This window comes from Myotis brandtii, unplaced genomic scaffold (assembly GCF_000412655.1).
Source record: "Myotis brandtii unplaced genomic scaffold, ASM41265v1 scaffold16, whole genome shotgun sequence".
Lineage (NCBI taxonomy): Eukaryota > Metazoa > Chordata > Mammalia > Chiroptera > Vespertilionidae > Myotis > Myotis brandtii.
The window spans coordinates 712765-729898 of record NW_005355832.1 but is presented as its reverse complement, the minus strand read 5'-3'; the positions used below and the strand labels follow the sequence as shown (position 1 = coordinate 729898).

Here is a 17134-nt window from a genome sequence, read left to right as displayed (position 1 = left end):
CCTGTGACCCTTTGGTCCAAGGTCAATGCTCTAGCCACTGAGCTTACCAGACAAGGTTTAAGATAATTTATTTAATGTAATATCCAGGTTTAAACATATTCTCAGATTTGCTTTCTAATAGGTACTTTCTTGAATAATCCCAAAGGTAGACTTAATTGTGCTCTTGCCCAGTACATGTAAATAAGACTGAAATCATAAATATGTGACTGGGATTGAACACATATGAATTTTCCTTTTAGTTAATAACATTGGGTAGTGCAATACTAAGTTAAACCTAAATTGTTTTTAAGGCAATATTTATAGTGATAGTTGGTAAGAATTATCTAGTGAATAACAATGTAGAAATGTCCTTTCGTACAAATTAGTTTTAGATATTGATATTTAGTTGCCTAAAGTACACTTTCCCCTAAAATACAATAATTTTAAAAGAAAAAATAAGCCCGAATGACCATATAAAAAATTGAAAATCAGGTGTATTTCCTTTTTGTTAAAAATGCATTTAGGCCGTAACCGGTTTGGCTCAGTGGATAGAGTGTCGGCCTGCAGACTGAAAGGTCCCAGGTTCGATTCCGGTCAAGGGCATGTACCTTGGTTGCGGGCACGTCGCCAGTGGGAGGTGTGCAGGAGGCAGCTGATTGATGTTTCTAACTCTCTATCTCTCTCCCTTCCTCTCTGCAAAAAAATCAATAAAATATATATATTTTTAAAAAAATGCATTTAGATCTGCTTCTGGTAAAATACTGTGGGAACCCAGAATCTCAACAAAATGAGCAATCAGCTCTCCTCAGAAAACACTTTCCCATTAACTTTCTACTTCCAGGAGGCATCAATTATTGCCGTTTAATTTTTTTCTTTCATTTTCACTTTTTGTTTCTGAGTGGGAAATATGAGTGCCCTGAAACCAGGGAGCAAACCCTCTTCTTATGTTCTTCCATATTCTGTAATTTTACTTGTGCCGGCTTTTTGAGAGAGTTACTCAATACGTGCCATCAAGTGGTGCTGTTATTATGGAAACGTTGAATATTCCTTCATGGTTTCCACTTTTTTAGAAGTGGTGGTGTAGCCACATAGAGCCTAAAGCCTTGCACTTGGAATACTCCTGTCTAAGCATTAACACCAGTCCCCAAACCGTCCTCCTAAAATGTATCCTCCTTCTACAATGTTCTTGGAATGACATGAAATACAATGGGTGTACTTGCTAAAGTTAGTGTATTGTTCAGTTGAGTAAGTAAAGAAGGAGTGGAGGACTGGTTGTCAGGTGGCACAGTGCACTGAAATAAAGGAATAGCTTAAATCTGTTCTGGAAAAAAAATAGAAGAACCAGGGCATTCCACCTTGTCTCACACAGAAATAAGGTAGGAGCAGCTGTACTTGTGAATGCGTATGGGGGTAGACAGGAAAATGTTTGGGGCCCATTATGGACCACACTTTTCACTATAAGTTACTGTTCTTGCTTGTTGCCCATGTGGGTGTTTTTTTGTTTTGTTTTGTTTTTAATTGATTTCAGAGAGAGAAAGGGAAAGGGAGAGAGTGATAGAAACATCAATGATGACAGAGAATCTCTATCAGCTTGTACATGTAAATAAGACTGAAATCATAAATATGTGACTGGGATTGAACACATATGAATTTTCCTTTTAGTTAATAACATTGGGTAGTGCAATACTAAGTTAAACCTAAATTGTTTTTAAGGCAATATTTATAGTGATAGTTGGTAAGAATTATCTAGTGAATAACAATGTAGAAATGTCCTTTCGTACAAATTAGTTTTAGATATTGATATTTAGTTGCCTAAAGTACACTTTCCCCTAAAATACAATAATTTTAAAAGAAAAAATAAGCCCGAATGACCATATAAAAAATTGAAAATCAGGTGTATTTCCTTTTTGTTAAAAATGCATTTAGGCCGTAACCGGTTTGGCTCAGTGGATAGAGTGTCGGCCTGCAGACTGAAAGGTCCCAGGTTCGATTCCGGTCAAGGGCATGTACCTTGGTTGCGGGCACGTCGCCAGTGGGAGGTGTGCAGGAGGCAGCTGATTGATGTTTCTAACTCTCTATCTCTCTCCCTTCCTCTCTGCAAAAAAATCAATAAAATATATATATTTTTAAAAAAATGCATTTAGATCTGCTTCTGGTAAAATACTGTGGGAACCCAGAATCTCAACAAAATGAGCAATCAGCTCTCCTCAGAAAACACTTTCCCATTAACTTTCTACTTCCAGGAGGCATCAATTATTGCCGTTTAATTTTTTTCTTTCATTTTCACTTTTTGTTTCTGAGTGGGAAATATGAGTGCCCTGAAACCAGGGAGCAAACCCTCTTCTTATGTTCTTCCATATTCTGTAATTTTACTTGTGCCGGCTTTTTGAGAGAGTTACTCAATACGTGCCATCAAGTGGTGCTGTTATTATGGAAACGTTGAATATTCCTTCATGGTTTCCACTTTTTTAGAAGTGGTGGTGTAGCCACATAGAGCCTAAAGCCTTGCACTTGGAATACTCCTGTCTAAGCATTAACACCAGTCCCCAAACCGTCCTCCTAAAATGTATCCTCCTTCTACAGTGTTCTTGGAATGACATGAAATACAATGGGTGTACTTGCTAAAGTTAGTGTAGTGTTCAGTTGAGTAAGTAAAGAAGGAGTGGGGGACTGGTTGTCAGGTGGCACAGTGCACTGAAATAAAAAAAAAAATAGCTTAAATCTGTTCTGGAAAAAAATAGAAGAAGAAGAACCAGGGCATTCCATCTTGTCTCACACGGAAATAAGGTGGGAGCAGCTGTACTTGTGAATACGTATGAGGGTAGACAGGAAAATGTTTTGGGCCCATTATAGACCACACTTTTCACTATAAGTTACTGTACTTGCTTGTTGCTCATGTGGGTGTTTTTTGTTTTTGTTTTGTTTTTAATTGATTTCAGAGAGAGAAAGGGAAAGGGAGAGAGTGATAGAAACATCAATGATGAGAGAGAATCATCTATCAGCTGCCTTTGATCCACCACAGAGACAGGGATGCTTGTAGATCTCTATTTTCACGAACCAGTCAAATAACCTAGCAATTTATTCCTATGCTTTTGTGATCCTGACATTTCTATCTTTTTTAAACCTGTTGACTCTAATATATCTGCTGTACAGCATTTAACTATAGATTTGTCATCCTTACTGAATATCATGTGTATTTTAACTCACAGATCCACTTCCTCATTCATTCTTGGGTCCTCAACACACAAAGCTTTGGTGGCACGATGCACACATTTTAACTACATAGCAGAGTGTCTTCACTTGCCACCTCTTTTGATGCAGCATCACTGTACATCCAGTAACAATGTTACATCACAAGCAGGGAGAAGCAGTAAACAGAACTAAGGAAGGAAGGATCTGGCTGTCAGGGTAAATGTAAATAGCAGCTGTTCCAGTCAAACTGTTTTTAAAGCGACCACACGGTGAGAGCTTTGCATAAAATGGGCCAGAACTGCAAAAGTGACTATACTATATGCCATCTTTTTAAGAAAATATCTCTGTGCCATTTTTTAAAGCGACCACACGGTGAGAGCTTTGCATAAAATTGGCCAGAACTGCAAAAGTGACTATACTATATGCCATTATAACATCCTTTTAAGAAAATATCTTTGTGCCATTTTTTTTGCCAAATATGCACACATGTCCTCCCCTAATTGGTTAGGGTAATAAACTGCTGGTATTAAGCACTTTAAAAATATGGCTTGTACATTGCAGTGTTATTAAAAACTGTGGCCCTTCAATAAATAGCACTACCCAGACTAATCGGTATAGAGACCCTTCCCATTTAGTTATGTCACCTTTCTATTTAAAATGGAGAAAAGAAAATGATGTTTTCTAGCACATGAATATAAAAATCTTAACTAAGATTTATATGTTGCAGCTGTGTTGAAACAGAATACAGAGGGTAGGGGGGGATCATGATGAGATAGTCCGCCAAACATTGTCTGATCTAACATGTTTACCTCATGGTAATATTTATACTATGTATTGAACTAGACTCTTCCAAGACCTAGAACAGGACTTCTCACATTGCAGAAATAACAATTTTTTAAAAAGTTGTTAAACACTCAGTGAATGGATAAAAAGAATGAATGACAACGTTAGTGTCTATTGGTAACATAAATAAAAATTAAACACACTTGCATACATATGAGTCTAATTTTAATGCTTGTTTAATCTTTGTACACATAGAAACTTCATATTAGGATATTAACTAATCTGCATATAAATGTACTTTTCTGTCAAATAAACAGGACAAAAACCCCACCAGTTTCTCTTTACTCAATAGGTATAAATCATAGAAATAAACCACCATTCAATAGTTTTTAGCCTTGTTCCTCGTTAATATACATCAGGGAAAACTTTTGAGATAAAAGCTTTTAGGAAAAGACTATAAACAAATATTGAACCGATTTAATTGCATAATGCTGAAGTCTTTAGGGAGATGTATACTGAGATTTATAATTTACTCTGAAATGCATCAAAAATAATATGGATTGATGAATGAGTAAAGATAAAGAAAGGTGAGTGGATATTGATAAAGCAAGTAAAATATTAAGGGTGGACATAAGGCAATTCACTGTCGAAGTCTTTCAACTTTGCAATATGTTTGAATTTTTTTATAATTAAAATGTTTGAAAAAAAATTCTTAAGAATTTATTTACTTTTTTCCCCTGTAGCATTTTTAGTTGTAATAAAGGCAAGGTGTCCAAGAATAATTTAAGATAAAATTACTCTTAGGATTATATTTTCTCAGTTCTATATTATCCTAAAATGTTTTCCTGTTTTCTATTATTGGTAATTTTCTTTGTCCTTAATTATAAATGAGTTTCCCAACCTGAAAAATTATTATTTCTCATTTCCAGAGAAAATGAATATATTTACTGAGCAAAATATATGAAAGTTTCATTAATATTAACTAGCCTATTTTGTATATTTACTTTGTATAACTATAAACTATTCCTACTCTATAATAATATTAACCATTTTTACTTCTTTCTGGTATTAAATTATCCACTACTCTGTTATTCTATGAGTATAAAGCAGGATTAAATCCATTACATCTTAGACTGTTACTTTGGCTAATCACCATACAAACATCATATGATTTGGACATCAAGCCTGACTTTTGAAAATTTTTCATGGCAAAATTTGATTGACCTGATGGCTATTAGATCACCTTCTCCTCCTTTGAACTTACCTGAAACATTTTATCTCTAACACTCATTTGATACTTGTATGACAACAGCTTGTATTATATATAATGTCAACTATGTCAACAAACATGTACAGATTATAGATATTACTTCTATAGGTACAATATAAATTATAAAGTGCTAATAAGGTGTTTTTGTGTTTGTTGTTATTGCTGTGACTAGTATTTGGTATGGTTGTCACCTTCCTATAAACAGGGATGATCTTTGATGTCCTTTTATATCCCCCATTACTCTTACCTAGCACTGTACCTTGAACAAAGTAGGTAGTGAAAGCTTGCTTTTTAAATGTTTTTAATGGTTGAGTAAGAGTTGGCTTGATTGAGCTTTAAAAATACTGTTGTTTTCCAGACCAAAGTCCATCAGTAAATCTTTACCAATAAACCATTGTTGCCCCATGTCTTGAAAATGTACTTGGGTTTAAGATTTTATGAAAGAACCAAAGTTATTTATGATTTTATTATACTGATGAAGCATCAAATATTTTGTAATGTACTTAAGAAGCATCGTTAGCAACATAATGATATGAAACCAATAGAATTCATTTATCTCACTTTCCCAAGTGTTCCAGCTTCTTTGGAAAATCATTTAGACCCTTTGCCAATATTTTGATAGGTCCCCTGGAAAAGATAGCTGAATATTTCGGATATACTGAGAATGGGCTGTAGGTTGAGCAGCAACAAGATGACATACCCACGAAGCTTGTTCCCAAGGGCATTAATTAATGCCCCTGAATCTCAGATGATGTCAGTCTGGCCTAATGGCCAGAGCTTCAAGGGGAGTCAAAACTCCTAGACTGCGGTTCTGGGTTTTCCCCTTGATTTTCCACATACCCCTACCTGGTAAGTAGCTTTTGTTCCTCAGTTTCTCCTCATCACACCCATCTTACTCCATCCCCCCAAAGGTCCTTTCCCTGGGATTATTCAGAATGAACAGGAAAAATGATCCATCTGACCACAGCCAGGAATGAGACGTGAGGAAAATATAAGGCACTTCTCTTCCTGAGTTTGGTCAATCCTGAGAAACTGACTTTTATTGTCTGCCAACAGGGGAGGCTTTACACTTGGCGCGGGATTTTGGCTACACTTGTGAGACAGAGTTTCCAGCCAAAGCCGTAGGAGAGCATCTTGCCAGACAACATATGGAACAGAAAGAACAGACAGCAAGAAAAAAGATGATCCTAGCGACCAAGTAAGCCAACGGGGAAGCCTCTATGCCGCTTTATCCTCGGTGTTTCCATTTTCTATGAAGTGGGGAGGCACTCAGAAAGAGAAAACACCTTCATAGTTTCTTATGGTTTCATGGTGCATATTCTAAAACAGAGAAATCCTTCTCCCTGTCCTCTTTCTGCAGGAATGGTTGTATAACTGTTCACCACTACCACCACAGCCGCCGTTAACATTCCAAACACAAGTCCATTTTCTTGGGAGCTTCTGTCACTCTGTTGAAGTGTCTGGGAGTCAGTGTATTCAAACTGATGCGGAGGTCTTGTTTTCACACGAATAAATGTTAAAAGAACTTGAGAGAAGAGAAGTACTTCCATATTTGTCAAAGTTATGCTGAGGCATCTGCTGTAGAGTAGTAGCTTCAACTTGGGAGTTGTATTTTCTTTCTACCTGGGATCTAAGTCATGTATATTATGTAGGTGATATTTTGACCTTTGACTTCAAAAATATTGTGAAAACATGTACTTTTCTTTGATTCTTCTGCCCATAGCTGAACATTTGCAGACATTAAATATCAAGCAAAAATTTAATTCTCTAGTTTCAATGACCTTATTTTACATGAAGTATACAGGCCATAAACGTCTAGAAATTAGATCAGAGCCTTTATAATTTTTTTTCTTTTTTGGTTATTTATATCCATCCATCTTCTTATTAGATAATGTGAAATGAGAATTAAGAACCTGAGACGACCTGGCTGGTGTGGCTCTGTGGTTGAGTGTCGACCTATGACCCAGGAAGTCACGGTTCGATTCCCAGTCAGGGCACCTGACATGCAGGAGGAAGCTGATCAATGATTCTTTCTCATCATTCATGTTTCTATCTCTCTCTCCCTCTCCCTTCCTCTCTGAAATCAATAAAAATATATTTAAAAAAGAAGAATCAGAGACAATGCAGTTATAGCAAACATATACAGTACTAGTAGTCATCAAATTAAGTAGATAAAATAAAGGATGTGTAGGAATAACACACTTTTTCTACAACTTACCAATAGATCCAACATGTGTTATGAGTGGTTTCTACTGAGTGGTAAAGCATTGGCTGTTTTTAATTAAAATACTCAGAGTTGAAATTAAGCAGCCTACATAGACATTCTCACAAATCCCTTAATTCCTAAGAGTGTGACAATTGTGTCAAAAATATGTACAAAATTCAAAATTCTTTGTATGAGAGATCCAATTGCTGACCTGCATTGGCTCACATATTTTTTTTATCTCTGTGAATAACAGATTCACTTGTATTTAATTATATTGCCAAATATATAATTGTATGAAGGCCCATTGATTAAGTGTCATTAGCCTCCTGATTCCTCTTTATTTCTAGTGCTTAGTTGATTAACCAAAATACTTTGATGTAATTAGATAGTTATTTATGAGGAGAGATAGAAACTGAATTAGAAAATTTGTGAAATCTAAAAAGTACTGGACAAAACATGTATTTGATTTATGGAAACACATTTAAATGTCTTCCTTAAATTTAGAACTAAATATGATTAACATTTGATCTACATAAAGGTAAAGCAAAATAGTTAACAAGTTTTAATTAAGCGTTACCATACCATTAATCATCAACAGGGGAAATATAGAACTTTCAATTCAGACATCAGCTAAAAATTGTGTCCTTCAGGACAATGACGTAAGTGACAAAGTTAGAATTTATGATTCATCGAAGATCATCTTTTGTTACATAATTCATAATGTGACATTTTGTTTGAAGAAATAAGAATATTTCTTATTGTAGCTTCATAAATAAAATTTTAAATAAGAATAAAACTAGGCATAAAAATAATAACTTTGTGTCATAATGAGATGATGATTATAATTGCCAAGAGGATATCTACAAAATTATCATCTTTTTTTAAGTCTAGAAGCTTTCCTAAGTCAGTGAATTAAGCAGCAGATTCAAATATCTAATACTGAGAATTCTGAAACTCCTGAAATAGCTTAATGCGTGGTGTCATTGAATTGCTTAGCAAAAGTTAAATTTTCCTACATTTTTGCCATTTCCTCATTTCTTTTTTTTTTTTAATATATTTTATTGATTTTCTACAGAGAAGAAGGGAGAGGGATAGAGAGTTAGAAACATCAATGAGAGAGATCAATCAGCTGCCTCCTGCATGCCCCCCAGTGGGGATGTGCCCGCAACCAAGGTACATGCCCTTGACTGGAATCGAACCTGGGACCCTTCAGTCCACAGGCTGACGCTCTATCCACTGAGCCAAACCGGTTCGGCTCCTCGTTTCTTTATCAACTTAAAAATTAATCATAACTTGTTGTATTGTTAATATAGTTAGAAAGTTGATTTACTACCTTATAAATTAGTTTACTCAATTTTCCAAATAATTCCCTTATCATAACACAAGAACTAAAGCAATGTTTCAACCTTCATTTTAATTTTTAATATATTTAAACCTAATAGAAAATTTTTAAAAACATATCTTTAAACAACTCCAATATGTTTTTATAATAATGGATCATATTGATGGACTGCCAGATAGCAATTCATTTTGCTAATCTGAAAAATGATAGCATCAGTCTGTACTTACATTTTTAGTTAGAAATTTCCTTAAAACAAAGATAATATAGCCAACTATTAAGTAACACAAAGCACAACAGATAATGATGCCCACAGATGTCATCATTTGATGCCATTAAACACTTACCTTGAGTTGCTATTTATCTATTAAAAATAGTTTACATACCTGAAAGTCAGCCAACTGAGTCTAACTCAGAACAGAGAAAGTGAGAAATTCAGATCAAATATTCTCAATGGAAGTACAAACATGCCAGAGACTCAGCCAAATATCCGCAGGGGCCTGTGGAGGATCCTGTTTTCTTTAGGGCAAATAAGGACTTACCTCTGTTCATTGGTTTTTCCTTTCCCCATGATCCTCTTTACTTCCCCCTGTGTTCAAAATGACCAAGGCAAATTCCGTGAAATGAAGCAATATTTGAATACTGGCTATAAACATGAAGCTCATTGTTCATTAAAAAAAATCTTTTTAAGAATTCAATACATTTTAGGCAACTAATAATAAACAAGACTCCACTGATTTTAACTCAGTGATAAATTATGTGTGCTTCAAGATATTTTGTCATTTTCCACCCTTGCCGGTTTGTCTCAGTGGATAGAGCGTAGGCCTGAGGGCCAAAGGGTCCTGGGTTCAATTCCATTCAAGGACACATACGTACCTAGGTTGTAGGCTCCTTCCTGGCCCGAACCCTGATTGGGACTCGTGAAAGAGGCAACCAATCAATGTGTTTCTCTCACATTGATTTTTCTCTCTGTCTTTCCCTCTCTCTTCCACTCTCACTAAAAATCAATGGAAAAATATTCTCGGGTGAGGATTAACAACAACAAGATATTTTGTCATTTTCTAGTAGTTATTTGTTAATGACACAAATGCTTTGGACAGGAATTAGTGGCTGGGACCATGGAATAACAATCACTTGGAATAAATTGGCCCTTTCATACTTGTCTTTGGCTACATGGATAATTATTGTCAGGGCTACATGATTACATTTTATGACTGCCCACTGTTAATCCAGACAAGTGAATCTATTCACTATCATATTATCCCCTGAATATGGAGTGACCTCACTTTAGAAGATATATTCTTTTCAGCAACTTCTGGGGAGTCCTTTCCTTCACTCTTTAGCTACTGCGTTGATCTAGCGTTTTGTTGCCATTGTTTTAAAAAATGTTTCTGTATGTTTTGCTTCTTTAGAATATATCATTTGGAGTATGTATTGCAAAGCCTTTACTTTTACATACCATACATGGTAATGTGGCAATTAAAACTGAAACCAATGATCCAAAATCATAATCATTTAAAGTAAGGAAAACAGCAAGTAAATGCCCTTACATGGAGCATGACAATCATTTTTGTGAGGCTAGTGGATGACATTGTGCATAAGTAACCACATCAAATATTAAACTACGAATTTAGTCTACAAGAGCCTGAATTATAATGAAATATTGGGAAAAGGGGGATTTTCCAAAGTTCACTTGAATCATGGCTCTGGAATAAGCCTATAACTTGATTTAAACTTCTTTACAGATATGATATCACCTCAACATCATATTTTAATTTAAAAAGTAACGATTGCTCATAATCCTTTCACATAGGTTTTCCCTTGTCCTGAGGTTAACCTATGAATATTCGCCGTAACGTTAACCTTGGTTTTATCAGTGCCCTTGGACTGTTGCTCACTGGAGAAGTTTATGATCGCACTATGTCGAGAGCAGCACTGCCACTGTGCACCTCATCTGTACGTTGCAGATGAAACTTCGCAGGTTGCTTTATGAAACTGTATCTAGTCCTCTAGTAAAAGAGAAAACAAGCCTTTAATAAAATGCCATGGGATGAAGTTAAAGCCCCCGTTTCACGAGTTCAACTTCAACTTTGAACCTTTTATTTTAGACAAATTTGTAAAGAATTCCAAGACCTCTTGAGCCAAGATAGATCACCCCTGGGATCCTCCAGACCCACTCCAATTCTAGACCTGGACATCCAGAGGCACTTAACACATTTCAGGTAAGACTGGGTTTCTCATTTGCTCAGACTCTCTTTTTAAATTGTTCAAACTGTCTTTACTAATTGCTCAAACTGTCTGTACTAGACATTTTGTGTTCCTATCACAATTCCATTTAGAGATATGACATATATGTATATGATGACTAAACTGACGTTTTTGAAATTCCAAGCATCTGAAATAAAATTGTAAAAATAACTAATGCATGAAGCATTTGAGATAAGAAGAGTTAATATCTTTGGTGATTATCAAGAACTTATGGCTTTAAAAGTAGCCACTATTAGTTTAAATAATCACACTTTGGATTAGGAGTCTGAAATCTGTTAAACAGTTCTTTCCCTTAATTAGGTAAATTGTTGAATGAACAGATGATATGACAAATTAATGGGATATTATAGACTGATTTTCCAGTATAATTTCTACACAACTAGAAATGCAAATGGTTCTTAAGTTAGTCCACACCAACATATTTAAAGGGCCTACCCTAGAATGTATTATTAAAAGCGTATTTTGAATTTTTTTTTGAGAGGCTTTGGAGAAGAATATAATATTTTTCCTGGTTAACTTATGCCCTGGATGCAATTTTGAAAATAATATATAACTATTTAGGTGCCTTCCAATTTAAAATTTTAGGATTCTATGCGGCATGGAGTTCTCATCAATATAAAAATATTTATTCTCTTTTAATTAGTATCATTTAGCTTAAATACAATGCTAAGGAAAGAGTAATATACATTAAATTTTTAAAAGTTTTAAATACCTCTCAGTGATTATAATGCTGTTGAGGAGAATACCCCATTATGATAAAAAATAGAGACTTAAATAAATTAGAATTTTATCTTCGGCATCAGAAACATTCAAATAGAATATTTTTTCATAATATCACAAGGCTCCTCAAGATATAATAGACACATCTCTGAAGACTAAATTTAGGATTTATCTTCCAAAAATGCAGAAAATATAGGTTATAGTTCACAGGACTTTTCTCCTATGACTCAGCTGGATTAGCGAAGGTGAGTGTTCTAAAACTGGAAGGAAATACAATGCCTATACCTGTAGAACAAAATACTTTGGAGTCAATAGAAACGTCTTCAAATTTAGACCCTTACACATTGGAGCTGGGTTGTTTGGGGTAACTTTTACACTCTTTCCAAGCCTCTCTTTCTCTAGCTGTAAGTGAAATAAGAACCCCTCCATTGTATCCTGGTAGTGAGCTAAAATGAGAAAAATGAATATAAAGTAAGCATCCCAATAAATGATGTATTATGTACTCCACCACTGACCCAAGTTTAAAAGGTACAGATTGCTCCACTATTGCATCTGTACATATATTTTCCATATTTTTATTTGTGTACATACTAAAAATATCTACAGTTTTTACAGAAGTTTAAGTCAAAACTGAATACTTTTCATACTAATTCAATTATGGATTTAAGGATGTTTAAGGTACAAATTTGCTCTAAGGAGGAATTTACTGTTCAAATACAGAGAACTGGACCTCTATGTCATGTCTACTAGGTTATTACCAATTATAGATGCTGCAGCCTTCATCATCTGTGAGCTCAAAATAAAATACAGCATCAATGTGTAAATCTAATATCACCTACAGTGTGAAATAAATAGTCAAGTCATTTGGTTTGCTCAGTATAGGCACAAACTGCTAATGTGTTGATATTTTAGTCATTTGACAACTTAATGCCACAGAACTCTTCAGAGAAAACTTCAGCTTCTAACTTAAGCTAAATGTTACCCAAATGGGCTTTAAATACTCTTATTTACACCCCCATGCAGAATATGGTAACAAGCTAATCTGGTATCTCCCAGAGAAGAGCAAAAGATATGGTAAATTGCTCCCCCAATTCTCAGTTTTAAAAAAAGGGAAAGAAAGATTAAATTTGGGGTGTAAAACTCAAGATCATCTGTGGCTGCAGATTCTCAATCACAGCCATTTGAGACGCATAACCATCCTTAAAACGTTTAATATATCTACTTATAAAAGTATGATCTATAAAATTTTGGTGTTACTTATATGTTGAGTATTTTGATATCAGAAAGTTATGAATTCCACTTATTATACTCTTTTGAATGTTTGCTGGATTTTTAATTTATTTCTCTTTAATTACACTTCAGATTAATTATGTAGATGAAATCTTTTGATTTTATAATGGGAAACAGTATGATGTTAGAAGTCTCTTAACCAAAATTCATTTTGTAGCAAATTTCTTAAATTATACCTTTTTAAAATTGTGGTGAAAAACACATAACATAAAATTTACCATCTTAACCATTTCTAAGTGAGCAGTTAAGTAGTGTTAAGTATATTCACATTGTTCTGCAACCAATCTCCAGGACTTTTTCATTTTACCAATGAAACCATGACTATTAAATACCAATTCCCCATTTCCTGCTTCCCCCAACCCCTGGCAATGACCATTTTACTTTCTGTCCCTCTGAATTTGGCTACTTTAGATGCCTCATACAAATGGAATCATGCAGTATTTTTTTTTTCTGTCACTGGCTTATTTCACTTAGCATAATGTCCTCAAGGTTTATCTATGCTGTAACATGTGTTAAATTTTCTTCCAAGACTGAATAATATTCCATTGTGTGTATATGTGACATTTCACTTCTAACTTGAGCTAAATGTTACCTAAATGAGCTTTAAATATTCTTATTTACACCCCCATGCATCCATCAATGGGCACTAGGGTTGCTTCCACCTCTTGGCTATTGTGAATAGTGCTGCTGTGGACATGGGTGTGCAAATGTTTCTACAAGGTTCTGCTTTCAATTCTTTTGTATCTATACCCAGAAGTAGAACCACTACGTCATATTATAACTCTATTTCAGAAACTGCCCTACTGTTTTCCATAGTGGCTGCACTGTTTCATATTCCCACCAACAGTGCCCAGGATTTTATTTCATTTCTCCACATCCTGGCCATCACTTGCTATGTACTTTTTTATTTTATTTTTGGTAGTATTTACCCTAATAAGTGGGAGGGGATATTTTATTATGGTTTTGATTTGCATTTCCCTTATGATTAGTGATATTAATCACTTTTTCATATGCTTGTTGGCCATTCTGTGTCATCTTTGGAGAAATGTCTATTCATGTCCTTTGCCTGCTTTTTAATCTGCCAGTTTGCTTTTTGGCTGTTGATTTTTACGAGTTCTTTATATATTCTGGACATTAACCCCATATTAGACATATGATTTGTAAATATTTCCTATTGTGTAGGTTGCCTTTTTATTCTGTTGTGTCCTTTTTATATAGATGCATAGATGTTTTTGACATATGATTTGTAAATATTTCCTATTGTGTAGGTTGCCTTTTTATTCTGTTGATTGTGTCCTTTTTATATAGATGCATAGATGTTTTCGATGTAGTTCATTTTGCCTATTTTTACTTTTATTGCCTGTTCTTTCTGTGTCACATCCAGAAAATCATTGATAAATCCAATGTCACAAAGTTTTTGGCCTACTATGTTTTCCTGTAAGAGTGTTATAGTTTTAGGTCTTGTGTTTAGGTATTTGCTTCATTTTGAGTTAATTTTTGCATATGATATAAGATAAGTGTCTGACTGCATTCTTTTCCATGTCATAAATTACACTAGGTCTCACTTAATATCCTCCATAGGTTCTGCAACTTTAAGCAAAATGTTGGATAATGAAACCAATTTTACTCTAGGCTAATTGATACAAACAAGAGTTAAGCTCCTATGACATCTCATCAACACTATATTGAAACTATGTTATTGCAGGACCTGCTTTGTATATCCTTTTAAACAAAAGGTTTAAACATGGCTTAAACATTGCCAGTTAAAACCCAGATTGAATTCTCCTAATGTAGATTGGATTTAAGTGGGTGTTTTTGTTTTTACTGTGCATTTATTAAAAGTAGCCTGGATAGATTATCTTAACAGGACTGTAAAAGTCAGCATGTTGCCTGACCTTGAAAGAGACTCCACACGTTACAAGTGCAGCCCTTAAACCTGGCTTCACAGTGGACTCTCTCTCGGAGCGTTTTAAAACGCTTAAGAACTGGAGTACCCCTTTAAAGAGCTGATTCAACAAGTCTAGGATTGCACTCAGGCATCCGTTATTTGCAGATATGAAGCTGATTCTGATAGTTAGGCAGCATTAAGAACCACGGTCCTGGGATATTCCTAGACTATTAGAAAAACAATTCTTATTCATGTTTAAAGTGATGCTGAGAGTTATGTAAAGTTCTGTCCTATACACTAACATATTAAAGAGATTCCTAACTTTGAAAACAGTCCATTGGCAGAGTCTTATTTTCCAGTTTTTGCTGAGCGCTGCCTGGGAAAAAAGAAGAGAGCATGATTGGATGGGCATAGAGAATAATTAGTAACATCACCTGTGCTACTATTTTATTTAGTCAAAATCTCCTTCCCAGTGCAGACCACTTGAATTACACCTGATAGGGTGCTTGATTTGGTTCCTTAAGAACTGTGGCTTACTTTCGGCAGGTTGAATATGTCCCGGTAAAGCGAGGATGTGATCAGAGTAGTTGACATATCAGGGTGCTCTGGAACCCCGTGCGTGCAGGGACCCTCCTCGCTTTTCACAGCCTGGAAGACTGCTGTTTCCATCAAAATAACAGGAGGCAGATTTATTCATTATATATAATTTAGTGAGTGTGAAAAAAAAGTGTCTTGCTGTAGAGAACACAGCAGACACCACAGCTCCTACTGGAAGTGGGAAGAAAATGAAATGAAATCTGCAGGAGACACTGTAGACAATTCCCAGGAATGGCAACGGCTGTGAGATCAGTGACATCGGGTTCCACGGACAGAACAGGTTCTGCTAAGATAGAAACCCAGAGCCCTAATTTTTCAAAATGTTAGGAATTCTCCTCTGAGGTCTCAGGAAATGTTAAAAACTTTTCCCTTTTTTACCTCTTACGTTCTCATAATTGCATTGAATCTGAAGCCAAGCATCTGGCAACATGAATAGGGAAGGAGGTTAGACTGTCGTTAACACTCAGTTTAGAAAGAACAGTCTATCAGAAAAAGAGAAAATTTTCTTTCTCGGCACTCAATTGGCAGCCTGAAATGTTACTGTTTCTATTATTTTACCGTGCTAATGGCAGGCGGTGAAAGATAACTAACTAAAGGACTGTCCCATTCTTTAGGGACTTTTAATGTGGAACGCAATTATATTCAAAGACTTATATGAGAGAGATTTTATAACAGAGAATTAAGCAGAGTACAGGCTTTCATTTTTCCATCCACAGTACTTAGCACATAGTATGTGCCCAGCAAATATACGTTAATAAATGAAGATAATGATGCTAGCTATGTTAGGTCTTGGATGAATCCGCCACTGATTCATCCCCCAGGGCCATGGGCTGAGGAAGTGGAATGATCAACGTGCTTACTAGTAATTCTCCTGTTTGAGTCAGAAAGTGTGCTGACACCACACCTTAGAATTAGATGCTCCTGCTACTCCCATAATGCTTTGAAAATAAGAAATGTACAGCATTCCCAGATACCTGTGTGCCTGCTGGTGATTAAATTTTTCCATTGATTCTCACTGTTGAAAGCTCCCTTATATTTCCCACTCTTCTTCAATATTTGGATCTTCTGTTCAGCATCCCTGTCAAGTTGTCACCCGTTCCAGGCTTGAAAACTTACGATGATAGACTGCTCTTTGCTCGAGTAAGCATCCTCCTATCTCTGACAGCTCTATTAGAAATGCCTTTTTTTCCCCAATGAGGCAACATCTGTCTCCCTAAAGCCCCCCTCCTTGGGGGTCTTACAGAGTCAGTTCTATCCTGTTCCCCTCCCAGTCGCTAAAGACAGCTCTCATGCCTCTCTGAGTTTTTTGTTCCTGGGCTACTCATCCACATATGCCATGTATCCCAGTCAACTCAACCAGCATCTTCTGAGTGCTATGTGGTTGGCAACATGCTGAAGAGAGGATGTTTCTCTTTACTTAAGCGTGAGCATGTTTGGTCTTCTCCGAGGAGCCTACAATGTGTATAGTCCCCCTCCCTTGGGATGGGAAAGTGGCAGGGGAGGTAATCTGCAGTGGGTGAATTTCTTTTTATTTATTTACATATTTTATTGATTTTTTACAGAGAGGAAGGGAGAGGGAGAGGGATAGAGAGTTAGAAACAT

General features: G+C 35.6%; 1 protein-coding gene across 1 annotated transcript in view; it reads left to right on the top strand.

The window, feature by feature from the left end:
* The window catches only part of TFAP2D (transcription factor AP-2 delta (activating enhancer binding protein 2 delta)), a 57040-nt gene that overhangs the window by 27199 nt on the left and 12707 nt on the right, over positions 1–17134 (top strand). The window contains exons 6-7 of the mRNA XM_005862062.2: positions 6281–6422; positions 10878–10991. Coding sequence (XP_005862124.1) covers positions 6281–6422; positions 10878–10991 — 256 coding nt within the window. The remainder of the gene's footprint in view (positions 1–6280; positions 6423–10877; positions 10992–17134) is intronic.